Consider the following 26790-nt stretch of genomic DNA (forward strand, 5'->3'; position numbering starts at 1 on the left):
TCCAATAAATGTGGTAGACTGTCATCTCAAAGAGGCAGATAGAAGGAATTTCAAGTGTGATCATTATTAGCTAGTGTTATGTTATAATGGCTATGAAAGATATTTACTATTGTTCTTTAACTGGACACTTACTGATTATCCCAGCAGTGGCCAATTTCAGAGTGAAAAGGGAAACCAGTTTCCTCCATGCCCCACTTCCAGACCCCTACTCCACCATGCAGGGCTGATCTCTCCTCAGAGTCACGCCATGTTTCTGTCTGTCTATAGCGTTTCCATTGCTTCTAATAAATCTCTAATAAAAAAAAATCAGTCTACCTCAGTGTTCTTCTTAAACTTTAAATGTGAAATCTTTTGGTCACAAAATGGAAGATGTGGGTCCAAGGTAGAGATAGTTCAGGTGAATGTTGCCCAACCTCCATTTCTGTCCATGGTTTCCAGCCAAAGATCACTAGTAGTACATTTGTGCTTGATACCGTTTAGTTTGTTGCTCACTACTTGAGGGGAAATGCAGACAGTGAATGAGAAAAGGATGTGTCCCTTTGCTGCAGTGAACAACAAACCTAGCTTTATCAACTCCAGGTGTATTCTTCGTCATCTTGACTGATGCTCACTGACAGACAGCACTCTTACTTCTGCCTCTTACTAGATGGGAAACATCACATTGAGTCTCTGGTGCTCAGATTTCTTCTGTTCATTACATATAGGAGCAACATCCACTTTAGACTGCTGGGAGACCTCAAAACAAAATTGGTTTCCAAACATGTAAAGTGGATCACTAGAGCTACAAAGTGGCATCTCCATGAAACAGCTCAAGAATGCTGTGACATAGTAGCTTTGTAGGGGTGGGATTTTGCTCTTCACAGAGAGTTTTGCAGTGCAAACTCTGGGAACTGGCCAGAGGAAGAGGCTGTAGACCACAGCAGGTAGACTCTTCCCTCACAAAGAGCTCTTCTACCAGGGGGCAGATCTCCTCCTACCATCTCTGGTGTGCAAAATATATATGTGTGTGTATATATTTATTTTTTCTCCAGTTATCTTTAATACATAATTTAGTACTTTCTGAAATAGTTTCTCCCCAGCAACATCTTTGGGTAATGGAAAGAACAGTAGACTTAAAGAACCAGGGTTGAATTTTATTTGGGTCTCCCAGGGTTACTTCAGAAGCTTAGCTTCAGGTTACTCATGTGTGAAATAGGTATAGCAACCCTGTCTTATATGTTGAAGATTGTAATAAAAACATGATTATTTCCTCAGCTCACATCAAGCTTTTGCTTAAGGAATTTCTTTCCTTGGGGGAATGATCATGCATGTCTGTGATTGTAGCACTTGGGCACTGAAACAGAAAGATCTCAAGTTCAAGGCCAACCTCTGAAAAACCAAGATACCCTGAAAAGAATGGGAGGAGGAATCTGGTGAAAACATGTGGAATATAGTAGATATGGAGCTGAGATGCTATTTGTTAAGAAGTGAGCGGGGATTAGTGGTGAGCCAGAGAAAAACCAAGAAATGAGAGATAAGAGGGAGGAGCAGGAATAAATCTAGACATAGACATTGGAGTTCGCAGAGAAATTTCAAGTGACAATGGAACATCTGGTAATCAATTTTAATTGTTTATATTGGTATAACATATGCCTCCACTTGTGTAAACCTTGATACAGTATGTAAGTTACAAAGGCCTTCATATGAATGAGTTTTTAAAAGTTATGAATCAGGGAAGAATGATGTTCCTGATAGTTCCTGTCATCTGAGTTGTGAAATCTGAAGTTTATTAGAAGTCCCAAACTGAACCTCATAGGATTCTGAGCCCTTGAGATTTCTGAGAAATAGCTAAGGGAGACACTTAACTTTCCTGACACAGTTAGGGTGGAGACTTAAACCAACTTTATTTGAAATCGAAAGGACAGGCTGATGCTGTGCTTACTTCTGCTCAAGTATTCACCTAACACAGGGCCAGCACAGGCATCCTCCTCTGTGGTAGCTGTATCTGGTTAAGTGTTTCTAATAGGTTTTCCAGATGGGGCCCTAAGCTCTCTATTGACAAAGCCTACATTTGCAGACCGTTCCATTTTTCTACACTTGACTCAATGGCTAATAAAATGACAAGTACAAGCCAAGAAGGGGAGAGAAAAGAGTAATGGTAGAAGATTGTAAATGGAGACTGTTCATCGGTTTCCCAGCTGCCCAGACCCAAATAATCACAGAGAAACTATATTAATAATTACAACAGTATTTGGCCAATGGCTCAAGCATGTTCCTATCTAGCCCTTCCATCTTAAATTAACCCATTTCTATTAATCTGTGTATCACTATGAGGCTGTGGTCTACCAGTAAGGTTCCAGTGTTCTTCTCCTTCAGCAGCTACATGGCATCTCTCTGACTCCGCCTACTTTCTATATCTCTTCCAGCCTGGCTGTATTCTGCCCTGCTATAGGCCAAAGCAGCTTCTTTATTAACCAATGGTAATAAAACATATTCACAGCATACAGAGGGGAATATCACATCAGAAGATTAGTATTAGCAGTAATTGCCACTTACTGTGCTATTGCCTAAGCTGGAGTGGGTTAGGAGCCCAGCTTGATTGACCACAAAGTCCAGTGTCCCAAGCATTGTGCAGCCTGTCTCTGGGCCCATCTTGACTTCTCTTACCCTGGAAGAGGTCTCCTAGATGAGATTAGGGCTGAGAGGCCAAAGGCAGGCCTATCAGATGAAGGAACTGGGGCTGAAATTCAGAGTAGAGCATCTGTCTATAGGAAACGATTTTTTTGTTTGAGGTTCCCTTAGCAGCATTTCTGGCACTTTCCCCAGAAGCCAGCTTGGCTTGCCATTGCCAGCTGACTGCCCTGACATGTAGAATTGCCAGATTAACAAATCAAAGAACACCCAGTTACACTGGATTTTTGGATAAATGATGGGTTTTAAAAATATGAGCATGTTCCATCCAGCATTTAGGACACACATATTAAACAATAATTCAGTTGATCCAGAATACCAATCCAATTGTGCCTTGTGCATTTAATCTGGCAGCCCTGCTTTGTCCAGACATAATGTTGGCTGGCAACTCTTGAGATAGCTGCTTAAAGTGTAGAGTTTGGGTAGTTCTCTGGCACTGGTGGAAGCTAACCAACCTGTCTTGGGTTTCCCACAAGGTGTACCCAGTTTTCACAATGAAAAACCTGCATCCTGGGAAATGGTTTTCTTGCTGGAAAATCGGGGGCTGGTGATGGCGTTCTGTTTCCTTGCTGGAAAATCGGCGGCTGATGATGGCATTCAGCTTAGAGGAGGTGGAGTCTTCAGGAAACAACCAGTGAATGGTGAAACTGGCCAGTGGGTCCTGAGGTATTTCACTGTTTCTACCAAGCAAAGTTGCTAATTGTCTCTTTTCAAGAGAGACAAGTTCTGGGGATCTCTAGAAGGCCTATATCTGAAAGGTGTTGGTGCCAGAGATCACTAAATTCAGCCTCTGCCTGTTGTTTAGGAAGCATTTGCAGGGTCCGTCCTCTGACCTGGTTGTTATTACTGTTGCTTTTGTACCATAGCAGAGCCAGTGGACTAAGAATTTCATGTTTGTTAGCTTGTATGGATCCTGATGGTCCCTGCACCCTGTAATAATAAAATAGAAGGGCGATCCACTGTGAAATCTGAAGTTAGTAACCATATCAGGTCCCCACTGTAATATCTTTTTAGGAATGAGAAAGCAAAGACTTAGAGTTCAATCATTGCCTAGTGTCACAGAGCTGATGTCCTAGCAGGTCTGACTCACCCAATAGATGGTTGTTTCGAAGGAAGGAAGCTGGAGTTTGGAGTTGTTTCTAGTGATAGGTTCTGAACCAGAAATTTTGCTATGCTTGGCAATGGTCACTGTGCTCCACCTTCAACCCCTCAACCTATGTTTTAAATCACTCTCCTGTCTGTTCATATAGATCCCTGAGCATGTGAAAGGCCACTTGATGGCTAGCTAAAATCCTGAATGTTGCCATGCAAAGACCTTTCTTTTTGCTCAGTTATCGTGGACAGAGGGATGACTACTAGGGAACCAAGAAAAGTCCATTTTTCCAAGTACAATTTTTGAGGAGGTCCCAGCCATCTCTCTGTTGTCCCTTTTATGACTGAACAGCTTCTAACCCCAAGATGGGTTTCTTTAAACTTAGGTCTGGTGCCTCTTTGTAAGGCCATGACTGTAAAGCAGTGTGCTGAATAGACTTTCTTAGGACAGGCCAAGATGGTAGACCCAGTAAAAAGTACATCGTGGTGAGGGTTTTCATGTCTTTCTAATGGTTAAGCTTCAGGCAGGCCTGAGGGGCTGCAGGAAACTACTGGAACTGTACTCTTTCTGAAAAGTCCTTCTGAAAACTTGCTGGATTCAGTCTGTAGAAGTAATTGCAATCCTTCCAACATTCTGAAGTATGTTGAAGGGTCACCTAAGGACCTAAGGTCCTCCAAGAGGAATGCTTCTTAGACTCTGCAGTTTTTGACAGTTACACTTTTAAAACAAAAGCATTTTCCCTCGAGGGCCAGGGTGGCCACAACCTCAAAAGTTAAGCCAGGGTAGAGGTTATATTAGCATTAGCACCTCCTGATTCAGGGGTTGGCCATCCACCTGGTGTGTCCCTGAGGTGACTTCAGCTCCAGTGGCCAGAGCCCCTCATCTTACTCCTGGTCTCACAGAAGAAACCCAGCAGCAGTGACGTCCCTAAGCAGCAGTAGTTTGAGAGTGGGGGAGCTTAACAAAGACGAAAGCCCGCCCCATCCTACCTAGACACAGAGGAGTTCTTGTCTTTCCCTGTACCAGCTCCTAGGCTGTCACTTCAGCCCAGGCGTCTGGGCAGAGCAGCTGCCCAGCCATGGCTTAGCTGGGGCATAGAGGAAGCTAGGAAAGCAAGGACGCTGTGGCGGGTGGCGTTGGGGGGGGCACTTGTCCTAAGCTCCAGCAGCATGGCATGCACTTACCTGAGGCATTTAGTTCTCAGCAGGGAAGACTGAGGTTTCCCCTGCTTATTTCTGCCTATTGACCTGGTTTCCCAGGAAAAGTCCATTAGCTTCAAGGTTGGACAGTCTGCTCTGTAGCACCCCAACTTGGAGCTGCAGCGTCACAGCTCAGACCCTTCAGCTGGAACTGCAGATGGATGCTTGACCACGTTCCTCTCTGAAAGGCCCAGAACATTTTCTTACTTGCTTTCGTTGTACCAGAAGGGATTGACTCATCTCTGGAGAGACTGCCCAGGGCTGTTGTAGCTAGAAGAGGTCTAGGCAGCTGCTAGATCCCGTCCCTCAAGGGACGGATGCAGCCTTCAGTGAAACCGGAGGGAGGCAGAAGGCTTTGTGCTTCTGGCTGGCTACCTCCTGGGTGAAGGGCTTCTTGGATAGCAGGGGCACATGTTTTCCCCCACGGAAAGCAGACCTAGGCAGCCACTCCTAACCCCAAGCAGCTATGCCCTAAGAAGGTTTCCTGAAGACCTCAGCTCACCATGCCATTTTCATAAGCTGTGTATCGGAATCCAGCAGGCAGAAGGGTGTAGGCAGGGTGAATGTCAGGTGGGACAGTGGAGGGCCAGCTGTACCACTGTGCTAAGGGCTACCTGAAAGCAGCGGAACAGACCTGAATGGCCTATGGGCTGTTGTCTGATGGAGTTTTCAGATGAAAATTTCACTAAAGTAGACATGAAATGTACGTAATTATCAATATAGCCATGATAAAGCACATCGAATAAAAAGGCTTCTCTTCAGCTCCAGATTTCCACCCCTTTCTCCAGGCTAGGTACACCCTTCCAGAAATAGACATCCCTATTGGGAACGGTTTCCTTTTTGTTTCTGGCTTAGTCTGAAGTTTAACAGTAATGACTCTTCTTTTTCCGACTTCATATTTTAGTCATACCCAGATAGCAAAAATAATAAGATAAACATCCATGTTTTTATGCAGGTGTAACAGTTATCAAATTTTGGCTGATGTTATTTCATCGAATGTTGCTACTATAATTTTCTGGAGTGGGCACAGCTCGGGGATTGTGACATTTGGCCATGAAGATTTCTAAAATAAAGACTCTTTAAAAAGCATCCCTGTACTTTAATCCCAGCACTCGGGAGGCAGCAGATCTCTGTGAGTTCGAGGCCAGCCTGGTCTACAAGAGCTAGTTTCAGGACAGGCTCCAAAGCCACAGAGAAACCCTGTCTTGAAAAAACAAACAACAAAAAAAGCATCCCTACAGCTGGGGATGCAACTTGGTAGTGTTTGCCTAGAATCCCGAGGCTCTGAATCAACCCTGAAGCAACACACACACATTCACACTCAGTCCTCCTGTTACGACCACACCTAACAAGCACCCAACAGTCTTTCTGTCATATGGCCCCTCCTGACTCCCACTTCCTTCAAATCCAACAAGATATATAAAAACCACTACATTTCGAACATTCACTTTGTACATTGCTTTGAGGAGTATGAAGGGTTAGAAACTTGGGCCATAGCAGCTAGAAGCCGCCCATCCTCCCCCTGGCTATTCTTGTTCAGGAAAGAGGCTCTGTATTCAAACATTCTTTCAGAGAAGAACAATTGTCCCAGCAAGTTCCAAGCAATGAATCTGGATAGAGGTATCTTCTAAAGGTAGTTTTGTCTCTTGCCTATTAGCTTTCTCTGGGAAAGCTGCTTCTGTGTCCCCCACCCCCCTCCCTCATTACTCAATTGGAAAAAAATAAAATATGTTCCTTAGAGTTAGGTGAGCATTGATAACCACAGAAATAATTTTAATTCTGCTGCTGTTATAACTCTATGCATCTTCTTTATAGGGGATGCCCCAGTAAAGATGGCCAAGTTTTCAGGATTCTAAGTGGGTCATGTGGACAACTGCTTTTTCTGCACTGCTGCTGGCTTCTTGGCATTCTTCGGGTGCTCTTTTCCTGAGTTTGTCTGAATATTTTGGCCTTTAAGCTACTTTCTTTACTCTATCCCAAGCTAGTAGCATCTCTCCCTGGTAAATACCCACACAATACCACACATTCCTGTCTATCCTTGCACTGCTCTTTCAATTACCAGAAAAAAAAGAGTAGCATCCTCCACCCCTGCTCCCTGCCCCCCACACCCTGCATGATCAAAGAATGTGACATCTCTGGCCCTCAGCCCTCATTTCTCTTGGCCAGAAAGGCATAGCCAAGCCAATTGGCATAAAGTTGGGTATGGAAAGTTCTATCTATCTGATGTGCACAGCACTTGATACATTGCCTGCCATTCTGCTAGGTTTCTGTGCCAGGACTGGGGGAAAAAACTGTTAAAAGTGGCCACTCACCTTCCAAATGTGGCCTATAATGACATGGTCTTGGGTAGGACCAGAAAAGGCTCAGCTCTAGATTCTCAAATAGCACCAGATGAACCCAGGAACTCTCTGGTACTGTGCCTTCTCTGTTTTCTTTTCCATTTCTTAGTGGACACGGAGAAGTGTCCCACCAGAGTAGGCACTTGTGTGCTTATCTAGTTTTCAGGGCGAATGCCCTAGCTCAGCAGAGCAAAGAAAAGTTGCCTTCTTTCTGACCTTCAAGATCTGGTACTGTGTGACAATACAGGAGAGAATGGAGGTGGTAGCCAAATATTTTATAGATAATTGAAGACAGTCACACAACTAAACCAAGCTGTGATCAAGGAGGGCCAGATTCTCTAGTGGCCCTACAAGAACAGTGTGAAACACGGTGTTTACCAGTTTAATACAATCCTGTTTTGTTCTTCCTCACAGGTCCCCAAAGCTGGCCGCCCACTACGACCATGAAGGCTGCTGGTGCCCTCTGGAGGAATTTTTGTGCATTGCAGAAGCCCAGCTGGAATGGAGAACATTTTGTTTCCCGTACTTAGGAGACTCCGTAAAAGCAGAACCGCAGGAATAGGTAGGGTAGATGGAGTTTATGGGGTCGGGAGCTTCTTTAAGACCTGAAAGAAATCCTCTAAGGATTGTATGGAGGACTTAGAACAAGGATGCAGAGGGAGTATCCAGGCAGAGTGTCAGATGGACAGAGCCACTACAACACACTTGGAACTGGGAACCTTAGGGCACTGGGGAGAGTTGACATAATCACCTGGCTGAGTGCCTTTCCTAGCCATTGGCATAAGAGCAAGGCAGAGACAGGAAGATCTGCCCCTGGGAAGGAGGTAGAGAGGGGGTGACAAGAGAAAGAACAGAGATGAACTGAACTGTAAGACAGTAGAACTGGTAGAAGAAGAAAAGAGAAGATGCCCCAGGAGAATATAGTGGATAAGGTGGTGTCTGGGAGTTTACTGGGGAATTACTTTCTTCTGAGGATATAGTCAGTCCCAGAGATGCTGTTGAGACTAGATAGGTGTAGAAGACGATTCAGGCTGAGTGATTTCTCCTGTACATAGATCTGCCTTGGCTATTTGGGCTACAAAGAATCTTGTTTCTTATGCCTCACATCAGAATGCCCAAGTTTAGGGTCAGTTACTTTTGCTATCATCCCCCTCCTCCAGGGCCATTACTACAACTGCACTGCCATGGCAGGCAAGTCTTTGGCTGGACAGCATGCCTCACAAGGCATGGGCTTGAGACCCTCAACAATCAGCCATGGCCTTAATCTGGTCTGCCCTGGGAAGCTGCTACTTTACTGTTCTGCAAGAGGAATATACAAGGCATATACAAGGATCCCTTCACATCGGGGCTTGTATAAGAGCAAAAGATTTATTCTGGAGCCAGTATTGTGTACTGTGCAGACTCCAGTGTAACCAGCCAGAAACACGGAAAATCACAACCACAAAAGACATTCATATTCACACATATATTTGATCTTTTCCTCCCCAGAAAATTTTAGGTTCTGCATAGTTTTCCCCCTCTGTTGTCTCTTATGACAAGACAGAAGAAGACCAGGTTCAGGAGGACATCCTTATTTCTTAGGAGGATAGAGAGGATAGTCTCTGCTCTTGTTATAGTCCGACGACTTGCCCTGGAGCCACTCAGGAAAAGACCCTTGCTTCTAGATCAAGAGGGTTGTAACTGTCTGAGGCTTCTGAACTGAGAGAGAAAATTGACAAAGAACCCACATCAGCACTTAAGGCTCACCTTTTCTAGAAAGTTAGAGAAAACTTTCCCCAGCTAACATCACCTTTTATATTTGGCACTCGGGTCCCTTCACAGTCTTCAGAAACCACTCTTACCAGTGTGGACATTTCATATATTATTCCCGTTTTCACTGTCTGCTCTTTTTTTATATAGACATTTCTCTGAGGCAAGGACTGTATTTTTTTCTCCACACCCCACACCCAACTGCTGCACCCCTTGCCTCCCTGTGCCTAGTCTTCACTGCCACACGAGAATGCTACATTTCCTGGGCAGAATTTTGACTAGCAGATTCCCAGATTGTGATAGCGTCTTGTTAATTCTCCATAGAAATCATCTACAACTTCACTCTGGCCTTTTTCTTTCTGAGAAAATGGTACAGCTCTTTCCCTCTCCTTTGTGTCTCTGTTATCAAGCTATATAATCATTATAATACTGGGAGGAGGAAGAATGCTTTCTGCTAACAAACAGAGGGACGGGAAAGGTTCCAGGGTCAAGGGCAGCTAGGAGTAAGGATTGTTTGGGGCATATTTGGTCTCGGAGCATGTAGGTCTTTGATCCAGACCCCATCATCAGGGCTACCATTTCACACAGCTTCAGCGTGCTCGACTGAGGTCTGGCACATCAGACAGACCCAAGGATTAGTTGAAGGATTGCAGGACCCCTCCATTTAATTCCCACCCCCAATTCACATCTCCAGATGCCTTTGTAGCAAAATGAAAGTCTAGAGAAGCTTTAGAAAAAAGGAAAAAAAATGAAACAACCGGAAGTAAAAGGCAGAAAGAGAAGATGGAGCCCTTAAAGAAGGGAGTATCCCAAAGGAGGAGGGGACAAGGGGAGGAGAAGGGGAGGAGGAGAGGAGGAGAAAGCAAGCCTGTCTCTTTAAGGGGCTTGGCTGTCAATCAGAGAGCCCTTTTCATTGCAGGAGGAGAGGACAAAGATACTCAGAGAGAAAAAGTAAAGGACAGAAGAAGGAGACTGGAGAGACCAGGATCCTTCCAGCTGAACAAAGTCAGCCGCAAAGCAGACTAGCCAGCAGGCTACAATTGGAGTCAGAGTGCCAAAGACATGGGTGAGTCTCAAAAACTTTAGTAGCAAAGATGCAGGCACGGGAATTCAAAAGAGAATTTCCAACTTTGGGGCTCTGGGTTTCCAGTGGTTTAATAAGTTGTGTTTTGGCACTTGTTTTCTGTTTTAATTCGTTAACATTTAATTGTATTAATTCCTTCTCTGCTGTACTGAGCATAATGCTTTATTGTCAACAAATTCCATCAAAGCACATGAAGTCCCACAGATCCTTGGATGGATGCGACCATGTGGCTTCTTACCCCTTCACTCCCTTCTGCTTTCTCCTTTCCACTGATCTTAAGGCCCTGGTTGTGGTGGGGTTATCTGGAACCCCTGGTTCCACTGGAGGCAACTTGAATATTGACTAATCCTCAGATGTATCAACTACGCACTTCTGCTATACAAACTTCAGAGCCTGTTTGGCATCAATAGGACGGAGGAATAGGGAAAATTGAACTCAGGCATGGCAGTGCCTATGGTGGGCATTCCAGGTTCAAAAAATGAAAATACAGTTCACAATAGTTTTACCATTGTGAATATATATGGATTATCTATTATCTATATCTAATCTATATCTGTCAGGAATAGGTAGGGATTGTATGTGTATATGTGCGTGTGCCTGTGCGTGTGCGTGTGCGTGTGCGTGTGCGTGTGTGTGTGTGTGTGTGTGTGTGTGTGTTTCCATGCAGCTCGACATTTCTAGTAAGTATCATGGACCTAGCCTGAATCCATGCTGTATCAAGAAGGTTTCTGTCTCAGGGCTCTTGTTGACTGAGACCGGAGGGCTTTTCTATGTTCCATAAGTATGGAAGCTGTGAAGTTCTGGTGTCCAGCAGTGTCTATTCAGAGAAAGGTGTGTGCAACATAAAGATCTTTGCCTAGGCAAGATGCTGCAGATAATGTACATTTTGCTCATGTTTGGGAAAGATAGAAGTAGCATCTTGAACACATCCTGAATGAAAAGAGGTTCAATTGCCCGGTGTAGTCACCATGCGACATAGTAGCCAGTAAATTGATAGGATCCACAGAAGTAGTTTTTCAGTTAGACTGAACTGTTGTTAACCTTGGCTTTTTCCCATCTTAAGTCACTGAGGGAGCTATTAGAAGTGTATATGTTGGTAGAATAGTTAAGAGGGTGGCATACTAGACTAGAAGTCGAAATAGCTCAGTCTCTAATGAACTCCACAAAATTGGGCATGTCACCATGAATCACCACTTCATCATCTGGAAGACAGGGGCAACAGTAACTGTTTTGTCTGCTTTCAGGGTGGAAGATGGAATAATAATGCTATGGCAGTCCTGTCGATGTAGACAAGTTCTAAATCCATTATAAATTCTCATGCACCACCTCTTATGGAACAATGCGTATCTAGGCTGGTGCTTCCTCTTTCCAAGGTTGTTGGGCTTTCTTTGTGCACACCCTGTATGTTTGTATAAGAACCATTTGATCACTTGAATGCAGCAAGCGGAGAAGAATGGTGGGAAGAAGTCAGTTTCTGCTCTGGACCGGGAACCCTATCTGTTGTAAGTGCAGCTGATTGAGTAAGTTGTTCCCTCCAAATAGAGAGGTAGTGCAAGTTGAATTTTACTTACTTGGGAGGTAAAGCCTTGAAGAAAAGACAAGAAGAAAGAAAATGACATAGGCCAGATGATTTCCTCTAGAGGAAGGTCAGCATGTGCGCGCGCACACACACAAGGTGCCACTAAGGATGTATATTTAGGTAAATAGTACATGTACTAGGGATACATGATGGGGGAGCAATCGCCTCCACAGTCACTCAGTAACACAGTATCTGAGACAGTGTGACTATTCAACCATATCTGACAAGACAGTGACGTGCTATTGCTTTGGATGTGGAGCGCACTGCTGTTTAACTATTAACAGTAGACAAGTCAAATCATAGAATCTGGAATTGAAAGGAACACTGGAACTTATCTGAGGTGAAGCCATGCCTATAACACCCTAGGAAGCTGAGGCAGTAGGATCACTAGAAATGGCCAGCTAGACAACATAGGGAGACTGTCATTCAGAAAGTTATGTGAGCCAGCCCTCAATGCAGAATTTATTTCTTTGACAATAAATTAAACATATATAAGTCTCTGCTTAATCACCACCAGAAACAGGCAGCTTATTACCTCAACCACAAAATTTCTTAGGATTGGAAATGAAGAGGACTGAATTGAGTGGTCTGAGCAAAAGGTTTACAGACATTGTAACGGCTTATTAAAACTTTGTTCAGACTTGGCAGGGAGATGCTTCAGATGAGTCTTTGGAATAACAGTGGAACTGAGAAAGAGCCAAAGAGCCATAGTGAATATTTTCTGCTCAGTAACAATGCCATCACTGAGCAGCAAAACATCCACTTCCTCAAGCTTGCTGTCATCTGAGAACAGTGCCTGTTACCCTGGCAACCAGACTGCAATGCTTCCCTCCAAGAGTGGAGGAGGCAGAGCAGAGGCTGAGTGCTGCCAGGTACTTGAAGACTATCTGAATCCCATGAAGGCACCACAGAATGCCCGCAGATTTCGACTCCTCCTAGAGACACTGAAATGGTAAAGCGTAGCCTTCACCACACCGCTTCTTATCTGGCTCTGCCTAGCCAGGAGCTCTTGAAAAGCTACAGAGATTAAGCCATTGCCCTGCTTTGAGGGGCTTCACCTTGGCCCTCAGCCAGGACACCAAGAAATCTAGTTCACATCCTGACAATAGTGTTCTCTCGGAGCTCTCAGTAGTAACATCTTTAACCTAGGGAGGGGGGTAGAAATATCTTCAGGTCCCACCTAAACCAGTGACGTATTTTTCCCTGTCCTTTGGGGTGTGTGTGTGTGTGTGAGAGAGAGAGAGAGAGAGAGAGAGAGAGAGAGAGAGAGAGAGAGAGAGAGAGAGAGAGAGAGAGAGAGATTGTATAGCTTTGAAAATCATCCCTTGGTTACAGTTCTTTAGTCTTAAAAAGATCATGTCAGGGCTGTAAGCTGGTAAGGAAAGGTCATACGCCATGGTCAGTGAACAGAGTTTTCTCATCTTTTCCCATTCACAGACGCTACCCAATGTCAAAGTTACATCAAAGGTTCAGCGAGTCCTTCTTTAGCCTTTGCCAAATACTTAAGCGTGATCTCTCAATGACCTCAGAACTCTTTGCTGTACAAAGCTTTGAAAAAGAGCCAACGGCATCCCAAAGAAGAGGGTGAGGTTCTGCAGGTCAACTTCACACTTTAACAAAGGAAAGAGGGTGATCTAGTAGCATACGGTATGGCTACCTTTGTCTCTAGTGACAGATCGTTCTTCATTTCCCCACATGGACAAGGTAGAGACTCTGTGTGTGTGTGTGTGTGTGTGTGTGTGTGTGTGTGTGTGTGTGTGTGTGTGTGTGTGTTGGTCTGTTTCTGAAAAAGAACATTCGAAGTAAGGCGGACCAGATGCGGTTCCTGGTGGTGGTAGTAGAAGTTACCACTAGTAGAAGCAGCAATGATAATAATACCTGTCCGATAAGGAGGTTGGAGTTCTTTTTTTTATTTAACTTTGTCTATATGACTTGACTATCAAGCAGGCTTGTGATCTCATGTCCCAGTGCTTATTGAGCTTTTGACTATGGTATAAATGCTAATATCATGCAGGAAAGACAAAGTCATAAGCAAGGCTTTGTCCTAACAAGATGAGACCAGAAGCAAAAGTCTTTGTCTCTGTCGCCTCCTAATAAATTGTTGTTTTACTTCTAGAACCCTACCCACTGATCGCCATCTATTCCTAGTACCAGTCACAGCTGTTCTAGCATCTTGGCCATGTTAATGGCTATAGGCGCTGATCAAGGAAACCTCTGTTTGTGGGTTGAGGTTAAGGGGTGGATTCTGGGAGGAGGGGAAAACTGCAGTGCAGATTAGAGACTTAGGGAGATGGGACCAGTTTCTCACTCAAAGAGCTTGCCTGTTGTTTAAGCTCTATTGTACAGGGTTCTTCTATCTCTCCCTTTGTCAGCTGGATTCAAGAGACAAGCTGGGAATTGTGCGGGCTACAATTGGTCTCTTTCTACCATTCCTTTCTATGAAAGCCCTTCCTCTCCTCCCTTTGATGAGTTCCCAGATTCACAATGAATTTCCATCATGGAGCTGGTCCTTGAGGTGTGCCCCGGGGCACGGGAAAGGAGGGAGTGCTTTAGAGCACTTGGCTCCTACTTAAAGAATCAGAATCAGGACAGTCACTGGGATGGGCCTTAATCTGAGAGTCACAATGGTACTGTTGATCTCTGACAGAGAACGCTGATGAGAAGGGACGTTCTTAATAGATTGCTCATGCTGGCTTGTTTGGAGGATTTGGAGATGAATATAACCCATTATTAACTAATGTCTTTACTTATATTTTTTCCACAGGATTTGGTTACATCCATTTTAACACTAGATAATAGGTAGCTTTGGTTTTCATTTAAGAAATTAATTTGATCTCCCAAACAAGAGTGGAAGCTTTCTGAGAAAAGGGACTTGTGTTCTTAGTTTCTTTCTATTTCTTGAAGCATCTGTGTTACTAGTAATGCATTTAATATTAGTGTTCTCAAGCTGCCCCAACACAAAGGAAAAGAAAGCATCATTAATTTTCTCTGTGATCAGTCATCAAAATGAGACATTTAAATCTCATTGAGTAGCAGTTGTATTATGTAATTCTTTTATACTGACTCCACTACATCACAATTTATACTTAGCTGGGAAATGATAGGATGCCTTTTAACATTCAAAACCCTCTTGACCCTGAGGTGTTCTGAAACAGAGAGCTTATGGTTTTAGGCTGTTGCTCACATGTTCCCAAGTTCATTTCTTGGATTGTGAAAAATCAAAATGAACCCAGTGGACTTTTATTGAGAATGCTTTGACTGGCAGCTACTGCTTTGATGAAAAGACAGTCTCTTATATGTTCTGAGTTTTTTCCTGTTGGAATTCAAATTTTGACTTTTGCTTGGGCAGATTAGCTGAGATTCTTCACTTCCGCTAAACTTGAATGCCCTTAGAACAAATATTTCATCTGAATTTTTGAGGACTTTTAACATGTGGTGCTTGTTTTGATGTTGTTGAACTATTTTATAACCTAACAGCAGTACATCTATCTCAGGGCATTTGTGTTGCATTCCACATTAGAGAGAGACTTTGCTAAAGTCTGTGTCCTTGTTTCCTGCTTTGAACATCAGTACAGCAGAAAGGGGGTGTTACATTATTATCTGAGATCTAAGAAAATAAAGAAAAATGGGTGTAAAAAGATAAAGTATCAGCTGGTGATTTCGAGTAGCTCCCAAAGTTTTCTCATCCAGTAAAAACACGGAATGTGACATTTTCTGGTTATTTTGATGACCACCAAATAATCATATGCCCAGGATGAGAAATCATTCTTTGTTTCATCACTTGATGATAAGAGGGGAAAACCATCCTAGTGTAGAGGATAGAGATTGGCATCGGCTAAAGCATTGAGTATATTTCTCTGTTTGCCTGGCAAGAGCTTGTGTTCCTGATCATACCTGCCTCACCATTAGGCCGTGCCCTGGTGAAAAAGCTGGGGTGAGTGAATGGGCACAGGATGACCACTTGCCAGGGTAGATAGCTCTCCTTACCCTGGGCTAAATAAACAGTCCTGCCATTGTTTACTGGATCTGACCCCCCTCCCCACCCCCAGGCATGCAGGGCCTTGCAGAATACCAATGAGGCTCCTGAGATCTCAGGAGAAAACAAGGCTTCTTTGTTTAGGGAAGTTATGGAGGGCTGTGTCCAAGGCTTGACCCTTTGCTGGAGAGAGAGGGAACAGTAGGGTCACTGACCTCCCCTCCCCCACCTCAGGCTTTAGAGACCTTCTTTACTAGAAGAGTCTAAGAGTCTGAGGGTGGAGAGGAGTTCAGAGGGCAGAGAATGAAAATGTTGGGGCTGTTTACTTCCAAGTGCTTTTCTTAACTTACTGGATACATGTAGTATCTTAACCTAATGATAAAAAGAAGATTCAATTTCTGGAATGTCTCCCCCAAGACAGTGATTGGTTTCAGCTGTTTTGCTTTTCTTTGGCATACTCACGCATGCATTGTACACACCTGTGCAAGTGTGCACGTGCACACATATCATAAGCCAGTAGTGCACATCCTCTCTTGCAAAGTTCACGTTGAGTAAACTCAGCATCTCCTCACAGCGGCAGAGCTACAAACCAATTGATTGTCTCTCATGGAGTGCTTGAGATTGGAGAAAGCAAAAGGAACCCAGTTCAGCTACATATTTTGGCTTGGGCTTCTGAGCCTTATCTCTAAAGTAAGGTGCAAGGATCTTCAAAGAAGACACTGTCTGAAGTCCAGGATAGGCTGTCTTTTCAGTGAATGGTGGGTAGTAGGGCTCACTTATTCTGTGGTTCTGATAAAAGAGACAAATGCCTCCATCCCAACTTTTCCGTGATACACGTAATTTGATCTTTCAACATCTGTTGACATTATTCAACTTAGCTGTGGAAATCACAGCATTTTAAAGTATTTTTAATAAAAAACTGAGCTCATATTAAGGGAACCAGGCAATGAACTTCTATTTCCCCTGGTACCCTACTGTAGATAATTGAACTTGGTGTGGAGAAATACATGAATATAAAAGTTCAAACTTTAAAAAATTATTTTCATTCTATAATGAGGTAAGAAGTTACAACATACTTATCACAGACTAGTACTTCCTCAGACACATGTCCTGATGATCTGTATGCACACTTAATATAGAAATAGATGCATAAAAGTCAATTGACCTATATATGTATGTATGTATATGCACACATTATTAAATATATGTGTGTATATATATTTTATATATCATATACATATGCAAATATTGAATTTATACTATGTCTACATACACTATCAATTAAAGACCTTAACATTTTCATCTTTCTACCTCTTGCAGATCTGGTCAAGAGGCCAGAGGGAACCACACGTCTCTCTGTCTAGTCAGCCATCTGCTTGGCATTTGGTCAGTTTTATTTCACATAACACCAGAACTCAGAACATAGCTGCTTCCAGAGTCTGTGACTACTTTATGTACCTTTCTTGTTTCTCAGCAGCACGGGCAAGGGCTTGAGAGGTACCTGGTCTGGGATCTCAGGTATTCTTAGTACTTTAAGGCACCTGTGTTTCTGTCGCCCAAGTTCCATACCAGGAAGCTTCTGTGGCCATTACAGAAAGTCTCTTTGTGGCCTTACCAACAGAATCTCAGTGTGATCTGGAGGGTACACAAACTGGACAAGCTTTGGTGGTGTGGAGCAAACAGGCAAAGCATTGAAAAATAATCAAGCCTTTATTAAAATATATTTTTGTAGAATAGGTTATTAAATACTCCAAAACTGAATTTACAGGCAGTTGTGAGCTGTCTGACATGGATTCTGTAGAAGAGCATCGAGCACTCTTAACCGCCAAGCCATCTTTCCAGCCCTGTCTGCAATCTTATTGTTATTATTATTTTTATTATTATTGTGTGCAAAAGCACCCTTCCCTGTCCTGTGCCGGTTTCTTCTCTGGGTTATTCCCTTCTATCTAGACTAAGAACTTGGCATTCCTCGCAACAAATATCCATGTGTGGGAATATACATGTGTGGGAATATACATGTGTGGGAATATCCATGTGTGGGAATATCCATGTGTGGGAATATCCAGAAACATGCAGTTTCCATCCTGCCTTCCACCTGGAATGCTCTTGCGGTTCAAATTGTGTCTGAAAATACTGACATCTATGGTTGGCACTCTTTCTTCTCAAATTCTAGATATATTTACTCTTGGGAACCATTTACTTGGTTTCCTGCAATTGTTGATGGAAAATATTACACTTCATTCATTTTTCTTCAGTAAAGTGGGGATTCCAAGCTGGCAGAGTTTGTAGCTTTTCTGTTTTCATATCCCATGGACAGTGCTGCGCACATTTATTCCATAGTTGGTGACTAATGAAGCTAAGTCAACGGACTCCAAAAGAAAGAAAAGAGGTTGCTCTTATCTCCTCCCTGGATTGTTACTTGAATTATTTTATTCCCTTTAAAAACCCATACAGTCTGTGTTCTGAAGGTAAGGGTTCATTTTTAAGAATGAGACCAAATAATGATTCTGGGTCAATCTCACATTCCAAAAGCTAAAACCTGCAGGTTCGCCTTTATAACTCCCCAGATAACCACTCTTGTGCTTGCCAGCATGGGCTGCTCGGCCCAGGGGTGGGTGTGAGTGTATGAGTTACCTGTTATGCATACCTGACTCCTGCTCTCCTTCCCTAGGCTTGTTAGAGTGCTGTGCAAGATGTCTGGTGGGGGCCCCCTTTGCTTCCCTGGTGGCCACTGGATTGTGTTTCTTTGGAGTGGCACTGTTCTGTGGATGTGGACATGAAGCTCTCACTGGTACAGAGAAGCTAATTGAGACCTATTTCTCCAAAAACTACCAGGACTATGAGTATCTCATTAATGTGTAAGTACCTTCCCACTCCCAGACCCATGTCTTTTCTTTCCTTCACCCTGTCTTGGAGGTACCAAACTCATCAGCATCTTAGTAACTAGGAGGGCACCAGTGTGGAGCCAGCTGGAATTCCTGACCAACCCTCTGCATACAGATTCTCCCGCACCATGTTGGAAGCTTGTAGTGAGGGGACAATGTCAGGTTCAGAAAAGAGGCCTTCCTCTTCTCGCTCCTCTGTGTTTGCTCACACAGGGTCCAGTTTAGTGGATGTTTAGTATGTTTAGTGTTGCTGGAATCATCTCCACAATGGCAGTTGGAGGTCCAGTGATGGGGCAGAGTGGAGCCCTGGTCTTGGTCTGACACTGTTTCATGTACTCAGGCTTAGTGATGTCTTCCCTACTCCTAGAGTTCTTCATGCATCTCCCTGCCCGTCTAGCTTATCTCTCCTTTGGAGTAGCACTTGTGAAGGGTCAGGCGAGAAGGGTCAAACTTGATCCTCTAGGGTGCAGGCTAACAAGGAATAGAAGGGAAAGAGAAGTGCGTGCTTTTGCCCACCTACTCTCTGTCTGGCTTCATTTACTTCAGTGAGGAAAAGGTGAAGGAACACAGGTGAAACCTAGTGGGTCCTCTGAAAAATATCTAGCTACCTAGGCATGTACCTTACTAACTGACAAGAAGACCTGTGCCCTCTGAATACGGTTGTCTGGCCTTTTCTGTCTGTCAATGCAGGATTCATGCTTTCCAGTATGTCATCTATGGAACTGCCTCTTTCTTCTTCCTTTATGGGGCCCTCCTGCTGGCTGAGGGCTTCTACACCACCGGCGCAGTCAGGCAGATCTTTGGCGACTACAAGACCACCATCTGCGGCAAGGGCCTGAGCGCAACGGTAACAGGGGGCCAGAAGGGGAGGGGTTCCAGAGGCCAACATCAAGCTCATTCTTTGGAGCGGGTGTGTCATTGTTTGGGAAAATGGCTAGGACATCCCGACAAGGTGATCATCCTCAGGATTTTGTGGCAATAACAAGGGGCGGGAGACAATTGGGCGTGAGTCTGTGGCCTCATCCCCACCCAAGGTTGGGTCCTCTTCAGAGGCCTGGCTTTTGAGTGAGGAAGAGACGGCTACAGCCGAACGATATGGTCAGGAAGAACGTGGTGCCTGGCCGGCTTAGCCTCACCTTTCAAAGGTTCCCTAGAAAATTTTATCTCAAAATGAAAAGCATGAATTTTGTAGGATGCTTTATACAATAAGACCATTTCTAACCAATCTGTTGGTATCCCTTTATTTTGTTCCTAGCAGGGACTACAAGAGTGGACCGGATATATAAGAATCTAAAATGCTAGACATGGAATTGAGACTTAGACACGTAACCTGAAATGGAGGGTGGACCATAGAAATGAAAGAATTGACTTCAAGTCACAATATTCTGGGATCCTCTAGTATTGAGGGTCCCAGAGAGGGTTAGGCTCAATCAGGATATTTCACACTTACTTTTGGCCTAGCCATGTTTTAGAAAGACATGCCTTGTTTTTTTCAAGAGTTAAAGATCTTTTGGGGTCTGAACATGTGTGTGGTATGCTGATGACCTTTTGTGACCAGCAGCTAGCTTAGAATGGTTTTAGCTCTGAAATTTAAATCTCCCATTGGCATTGTTCCGTGACTAGGGAACAAAACTCTTGTGGCAAAGAACGTCTTGTAAGCTCAGCCTAAGGCACAAAATGGCACAACTTTCTTTCAGGACTTTTTTTATTTTTACTTCTTTGCACCTTCTCTGCCCTCCAAATTCCTTGAAGCCCCTCTAACCCAGGGATCCGCCTCACTCCAACTCCCACCCACTCCCCCTACCCATCATCACACTCAGGGCCAGTTCTCTAAGAGACCCTGCCAATGACACTTGGCAAAACTGCCCTGCTCACTAATTTCATTTGAGGGGGATTCCTGGAATCTGACTTTATTGGCACATGCCACTCCAGGATCTCCCAGTTGGTGTTTCAGGATCTGCAAGCTGGTGCTGATTTTTAACTACCCTATGTCAATTGTTTTAGTTTGTGGGCATCACCTATGCCCTGACTGTTGTGTGGCTCCTGGTGTTTGCCTGCTCTGCTGTGCCTGTGTACATTTACTTCAACACCTGGACCACCTGCCAGTCTATTGCCTTCCCTAGCAAGACCTCTGCCAGTATAGGCACTCTCTGCGCTGATGCCAGAATGTACGGTGAGTTGGATGGGGGAGCTTTAGGTACCCTGGCATCTATAGAAGCAGCATGCACTTGTTTTGTGCTTAGGTGAGGAGGATGGTGATTCTGGAAATCTCGTGAGGTGATAAATAAATGCATCTTAGTTTATTAATCTCTTTCCACTGAAACTGAGGTTCCCCAACCCCAGAAAGGGAACTTTGGCAGTGTTCATTTGTTTGTTTGTTTCTTGGCTGTCCTTACTCCTTTTCTCTGATTGACTGCTGCTACCAGCCCCCAAAGTAGCACATTCCAGTCCTATAAGATTTCACCATTATTCAATACCACCTTTGCCTTTATGTGAATTTTAGAGAACAGGACCACACTTACTGTTGATCTCAGGCTTACTGCCAGGATAGAGAAGTGAGAGAGGCTCTGGAACAGGCCTCCACACGGCCTCTAGCCCTGTGAAGTTCACTCTGGTTCATCTTTGCACCTTAGGTGTTCTCCCATGGAATGCTTTCCCTGGCAAGGTTTGTGGCTCCAACCTTCTGTCCATCTGCAAAACAGCTGAGGTAAGTGAATGATCAGGGTTATTTTGAAATAGATTGGCTATTAACGCAGAACTTCCGGCCTATAGCAGAAGTTTCTCCTCGTGACCTTCAATTTCAAGGATTATAATAGCTCCTTGTTGAACTTTGAATAAGCGGATTTCCCTTCTACAAAATAATGGCTAAGTATGCCTGAGTCAGTGAGCATACTGATTAAAAGTAAAAGTACCTGTTTTCCCCAGAACTGCATTAGAAATCTTACTTTCCCAAACTCCCCTCATTAAAAGAAAAATATATAGCTTTAGTAAAATTTCCCAGATGAAAGTCTTCGTTTTGGTTAAAAAGTTAACAAGAGAATGGGCCGTGCACAAAGACACACATGGGCTCTATAAAATACTTTCAACGTGGAACTCCTTAATCTCCATTGAGAGGTGAAACCAGTACAATTGAAGAAAAGAAAATGTTCCATCGAGAACAGATATATGCCATGGAGGCAAGGGAATGAGAGCAAATCCTGGGGAGGGAGTCAGAAAAACAACATCTTTGAAAAGGAAGTACTGACTGTAGAATGTGGGATCCTGGGCACAACTGTAGGAAATGCGTTAGTTATGTGGGATCATTAATCTCGTTTCTGAGTCTTTGGGATACTGCAGGTGTGAGATGCACTGATAGACAGTGGCAAATGGGAGGTTGACGCTTAGGGAAGTGAAAACTTAGAGACACAAAATTAACATACAGGCAAGATGTCAACCTGTCCAGAAGACTTCATTCACTATTATAGTGGATCATGCTTTTATTTTCTGTTAGAAGAAATAATTCTCTCACACACATTTTCCTGCAGTTCCAAATGACCTTCCACCTGTTTATTGCTGCATTTGTGGGTGCTGCAGCCACACTAGTTTCCCTGGTAAGTTGTTTTAAAATAATATTAGAAAATAAGTGGTCCAGGGATAGCTTGAGTGCTATTAGGCTGAGGCTAGAAGAGATACTCCTTCCAACTTTGAAATTGGAGGGAAGCTCTGAGAAGGGACAGCAAAGTATGGGGCTCCATATTTATACCACGGGTTGTCCAGGCACTTACAGAGTATGGAACCATCTCTAAACAGGATTTGCTGTACACTGGGATCCTGTATAGTATAAACATCTTCTGTAGTCGCTAGTGGATTTAATTACTCAGGGAAACTGGAAGGACCTCCTCACGTTAGAATTGTTATGACTTGCTGCGGTCCTATGCCCCGGGTCCTGCAGGTAGTGTCACTACAATGCCAATGAAGTCTGCTTATTGCTAAGGCACTAAAGGGCAAGGTGATTTACCTCAAGTCTCTGAGGTAGCAGTTAGATACAAGGAGGATCTCCCAGAATCCTCCTCAGTACCTGGAGGATTTCACTTCTAGTTTATAAAATCAGTTGATGCATAAAACACGGGAGGGCTCTGCTGCATGAAGTAGCTGTGTGTGGATAGCAAACACTATGACTCCAAGTCAGACATGCTGATGTGACAGTATAGGCCCAGCTAAGTTCCTTAAGGAAAGGTCAGTGGTTAGCAGAACTGAGCTGTGGAATACGTTAGGTTATCTGGGAATGGGCTATTGTTTAAGTGTCTAGTAGAAGACTTCTATTCACATATGTAGAAAAAGCCAAGGATGTGATTTTTAGGGGCTTTTGTTTTCAGACCATTCCCTTTGATTTAGTTGTGATTTTACTTCAACTCTCCCTCGTTCACAAAAGGCTTTGAGTAGGGAGACTCCCTCTTTCTGCTCTCACTCGTCTTCTCTCTTCTGTTCCCCGCAGCTCACCTTCATGATTGCTGCCACTTACAACTTCGCCGTCCTTAAACTCATGGGCCGAGGCACCAAGTTCTGAGCTCCTGTAGAAACTCCCCTGTCTAATAGCGAGGCTCTAACCACACAGCCTACAAGTGTTGTGTCTCCTGTCTTAACTCTGCCTTTGTCACTGATTGGCCCTCTTCTTACTTGATGAGTATAACAAGAAAGGAGAGTCTTGCAGTGATTAATCTCTCTCTGGACTCTCCCTTTTATGTACCTCTTTTAGTCATTTTGCTCCACAGCTGGTTCCTGCTAGAAGTGGAGAGTGCCTGAGAAGGTGATTCTCCAGCTGCAAGTCACAGAGGAATGGAAGCTCTAATTTAATTTGGGAGCATCTCCTGAAGACCAGGATGTACTTCCTTCACAAAGGGCATTTCCATTGAGAAAAACAAAGCAGAAAGAAAGATTCTCAGGGAGAGAGCAGGAATGCCCTTGATCTCCTTGCCATCAATAGGAGCCAAAATATATTTTCCTTGATGCCCAAAACCAAGAACCCACTCTTATCTTCCTATCTCCATTGACAACAGAAGTAAAGGAAAGAATGCTAGCAAAGCAATGGCACTTGCCCCAATTTGCCTCCTGCAGCTGGGAGACAGGGGTCAAAGCAAGGATCTTTCACCCTTAGAAAGAGAGCTCTGACCCCAAAGGCAGTGGACTATGTAAGCCCTAACTCAGCCAACCTTACATAGGTGTCAGGGAGCACGGTGTAGACAAAGGGGCAAAGTCTGTCCTTACACCTCATTAGGAAGAGAAACAGGGCTGTCAGGCTCTGCTCACTCCCTTCTCCTTGATAACAGCTACCATGACAACCCGTGGTTTCCAAGGAGCTGAGAATAGAAGGAAACTAGCTTTCATGAAATAAGACTGTGACCTAAAGAGCAGCAGTTGGTGGAGGCTAAAGGTGTGGCTTAAGATGGCTCTCGGCTAGATGCAAGATAGTTAACTCTTTGGATAGAATATCTTTTTTTTCTGTCAGTTAATTGTGTCCTCTGGCCTCTGGCATATCTTCACAATGGTGCTCTTTTCCTGGGGTTTTAGCTATTCACTACAGCAAGTGATTTGAAGATCTTGATTAGTCTGAGAATGATTTATGTTTCACCTTTTCCAATTCTTTAGCTCTTGTTGGGAGTTAGATCAGAAAGATCTGGAGAATGAGTTTCGATTGCATTTCTTTTTGAAAAAAGAAACTTGGACAGTAAGCATCACAAAAATATTTCAAATTGTCTAGTCCCCATGAATTTATTTGGATTTTCTACAAGAATTATGGCATTTGTAGAAATAGGCTTGGTAAATTTGAGTCTCAATTTGAATAACCTGTCCAGCATTTTCTTTTCTAACAAATGACGGATGACTTTACTTGCTAATGTTACCTTGGCATTTTGAGAATTAGGCTTAGCATAGAGGTTATTGTCTCTTGGTATATATAGGTCACATAATAGATTATACTAGCTGTCAGCCGTTCATTTGGTAAGCTTCCATGGAGATCTGGAGACATGGAGAGGACAGACAGACCTTGAAACCTGAACGCCCACATTTCAAGTATCTGCTATTTGTTAACTTTGGGATTAAAATTAAAAAAAACTCCCATCTATTTTCATTGAAGGAAAGGTTATTATAGATCTTTTATTACAGACTCTGTCATCCTTATTCCCCACAGTGGTTTCTGCCATGTTGAAGGACTTGATAAGAACACAGTGAAGACTTGTTCTCGGGCCAGTATGTAAGATAACTAGGGTATACAAGAGTAAGGAGAGGGGAAAGGATCTGTGAGAAACCAATCAAGATCAAGGAAAGTGGAATAATCTCTGTCTTTTGTTTTGATTTAATAACATAACCAGCTGTTCCCTACAAACCTCACATGCGTACACACACACACACGTACAAAGAGAGTTAATCAACTGCAAGTGTTTCCTTCAATTCTGATATAGAATTTTGATCTTAACAACATAAAGAATAAACTTTTAGAAACTCATCTTACAAAATGTATTTTATAAAATTAAAGAAAATAAAATTAAGAATGTTCTCAATCAAACATGTTGTCCTTTGAATTGTTCTGTTTGACCTCACCAACAAGGAACTTAGTTATAGCTAAGGTGCTCGTGTATTTTTCAGGCCATGTAGTTTGTTCTTGCACTACTTCTATGAAAAATGTAATAGATGCATACATTACTTCTTTTTATACCTAAAGAGACTAAGAAATAGATGCAAACAGTTTGCCCAAAGAAACCCAATAAATGCTTGTCTGAACTTGAATATTGTTCTTTGAGACAGGATTTCACTATGATCTGTTCCTGTTCTGGAACTCTCCATGCAGACCAGGCTGGTCTTCAACTCATAGAGATCTGCCTGCCTTAAGTGCTAGGATTAAGGTGTGTACTACCCTACTGGGCTGAATTCAGGTCTCTATAAGAGTTCATTTCGTTTGTTTGTTTGTTTAACACTTTATTTTCTCTTGGGTTTCAGAGTGTTCTGCTTATGCTGAGTCAGTAAGATTTACTTTCCTAGTGTCATTGTGGTGCCCCAGCACCTGGTGTATTTAGTATTAAATTATTTTTTATCTTTTCTCAAAATTGTTCAGCTATTCCAATAGAGATACTGTGGTGGGTTTGAAGTTGAATGTTTATAGAGCTGGGGAGATAAACGAGGACAATATAAATTAAATACGCTGTGGCAGTTCAGAATTCAAACAAATTAATGGTACCCACTACCCTAGGGAGCTTAGGCCATGAGCTCACCTAACATAACATGGACAGCACTCTGATGACCAGCCGGAAGAAACCTAGCTTAAAATTAGCTGTAGGTTTGTCTTGTACATGTGGCTGATAAGGAACATGAGAAAGGAGACTTTAGCTGTAGGCAACATGTTAGTCGTCCATTAAGGAGCTCTATTCAAAAGTGGTTCAATTACAGCCCCTGATTTCTGCTTCGGCACAATTAATATTCTCCATGTAAGTCTGGTTGAATGAATTTAAGACAAAGAATAAAAAAAATCTGTGATTTATTTTTAGACACTAGAAACAAGGGCACAGCACCAGGTTTGGGAGAACTGACTGAGGGTGCCACAGAGTGAATATATTTTTGCCTCAGAGGAGCAAGAGCCAGTTCCCAAGAAAGCTGTGTTTTCCATCTATCCTTATTTAGTTCTGCCCTCTGGGATGGATCTATAGATGGAGTTCCAGGCTCTCAGAAGCTGAGAGCATCTCTAGTTTATCAATTGAGCCCATTGTTCTTAGCTGCTCTCCCACACACCATAACCCTTCTTTCTCTGAAATGAAAGAGCTCCCTTTGTACTCAGATCAGCTAAAAATTAAAATACAGCAGTATAAACAAGAAACATTTTCTTACAACACCAGGGTCAGTATTGAGTGCATTCTTACTGTGTGTGGAAGCCGCCCCTTTCTTTCAAAGAGACATGCTTTCATTCTCTATACATTCATTGAGAAAACAACTTTTTGCTAAACCCTGGGAAGTTCATGTTTGGGGGCTTTGTAGGTAGAACGATCATACCGACATGTCTTACACTCAAGGATCTCTCTCCCCTTCATGCATAGCAGACGGGTCTTCCAGAGTGGACTAGAGTAGAGGAAGGGAGCATGAAAAATCAATCTGGTTGGTTGACTGCGATGAGTATCTGATTCCCGCCTTCAGTATGTGGGAGAGGCAGTGGTTAAGGGTCATGACTTCATGTGGCTTTGGTTTTCTGGGAC

General features: G+C 43.4%; 1 protein-coding gene across 14 annotated transcripts in view; it reads left to right on the forward strand.

Annotated features, from left to right (window-relative positions):
* Plp1 (proteolipid protein 1) overlaps positions 1–25115 on the forward strand; it is a 103406-nt gene extending 78291 nt beyond the window's left edge. For 13 of the 14 annotated variants that reach the window (XM_038317500.1, XM_038317503.1, XM_038317499.1 and 10 more), the window contains 9 exons: positions 3147–3336; positions 7716–7863; positions 9970–10116; positions 18361–18547; positions 19265–19421; positions 20579–20747; positions 21208–21281; positions 22099–22164; positions 23049–25115. In XM_038317500.1, the coding sequence (XP_038173428.1) occupies positions 10113–10116; positions 18361–18547; positions 19265–19421; positions 20579–20747; positions 21208–21281; positions 22099–22164; positions 23049–23120 (729 nt within the window). In that variant the 5' untranslated portion in view covers positions 3147–3336; positions 7716–7863; positions 9970–10112 and the 3' untranslated portion in view covers positions 23121–25115. Of the gene's footprint in view, positions 1–3146; positions 3337–7715; positions 7864–9969; positions 10117–11387; positions 11637–18360; positions 18548–19264; positions 19422–20578; positions 20748–21207; positions 21282–22098; positions 22165–23048 lie in introns of those variants that run through there. The other variant, XM_038317498.1, reaches the window with a different exon arrangement.
* Positions 25116–26790: the final 1675 nt, after the last annotated feature.

Source organism: Arvicola amphibius, chromosome X (assembly GCF_903992535.2).
Source record: "Arvicola amphibius chromosome X, mArvAmp1.2, whole genome shotgun sequence".
NCBI lineage: Eukaryota > Metazoa > Chordata > Mammalia > Rodentia > Cricetidae > Arvicola > Arvicola amphibius.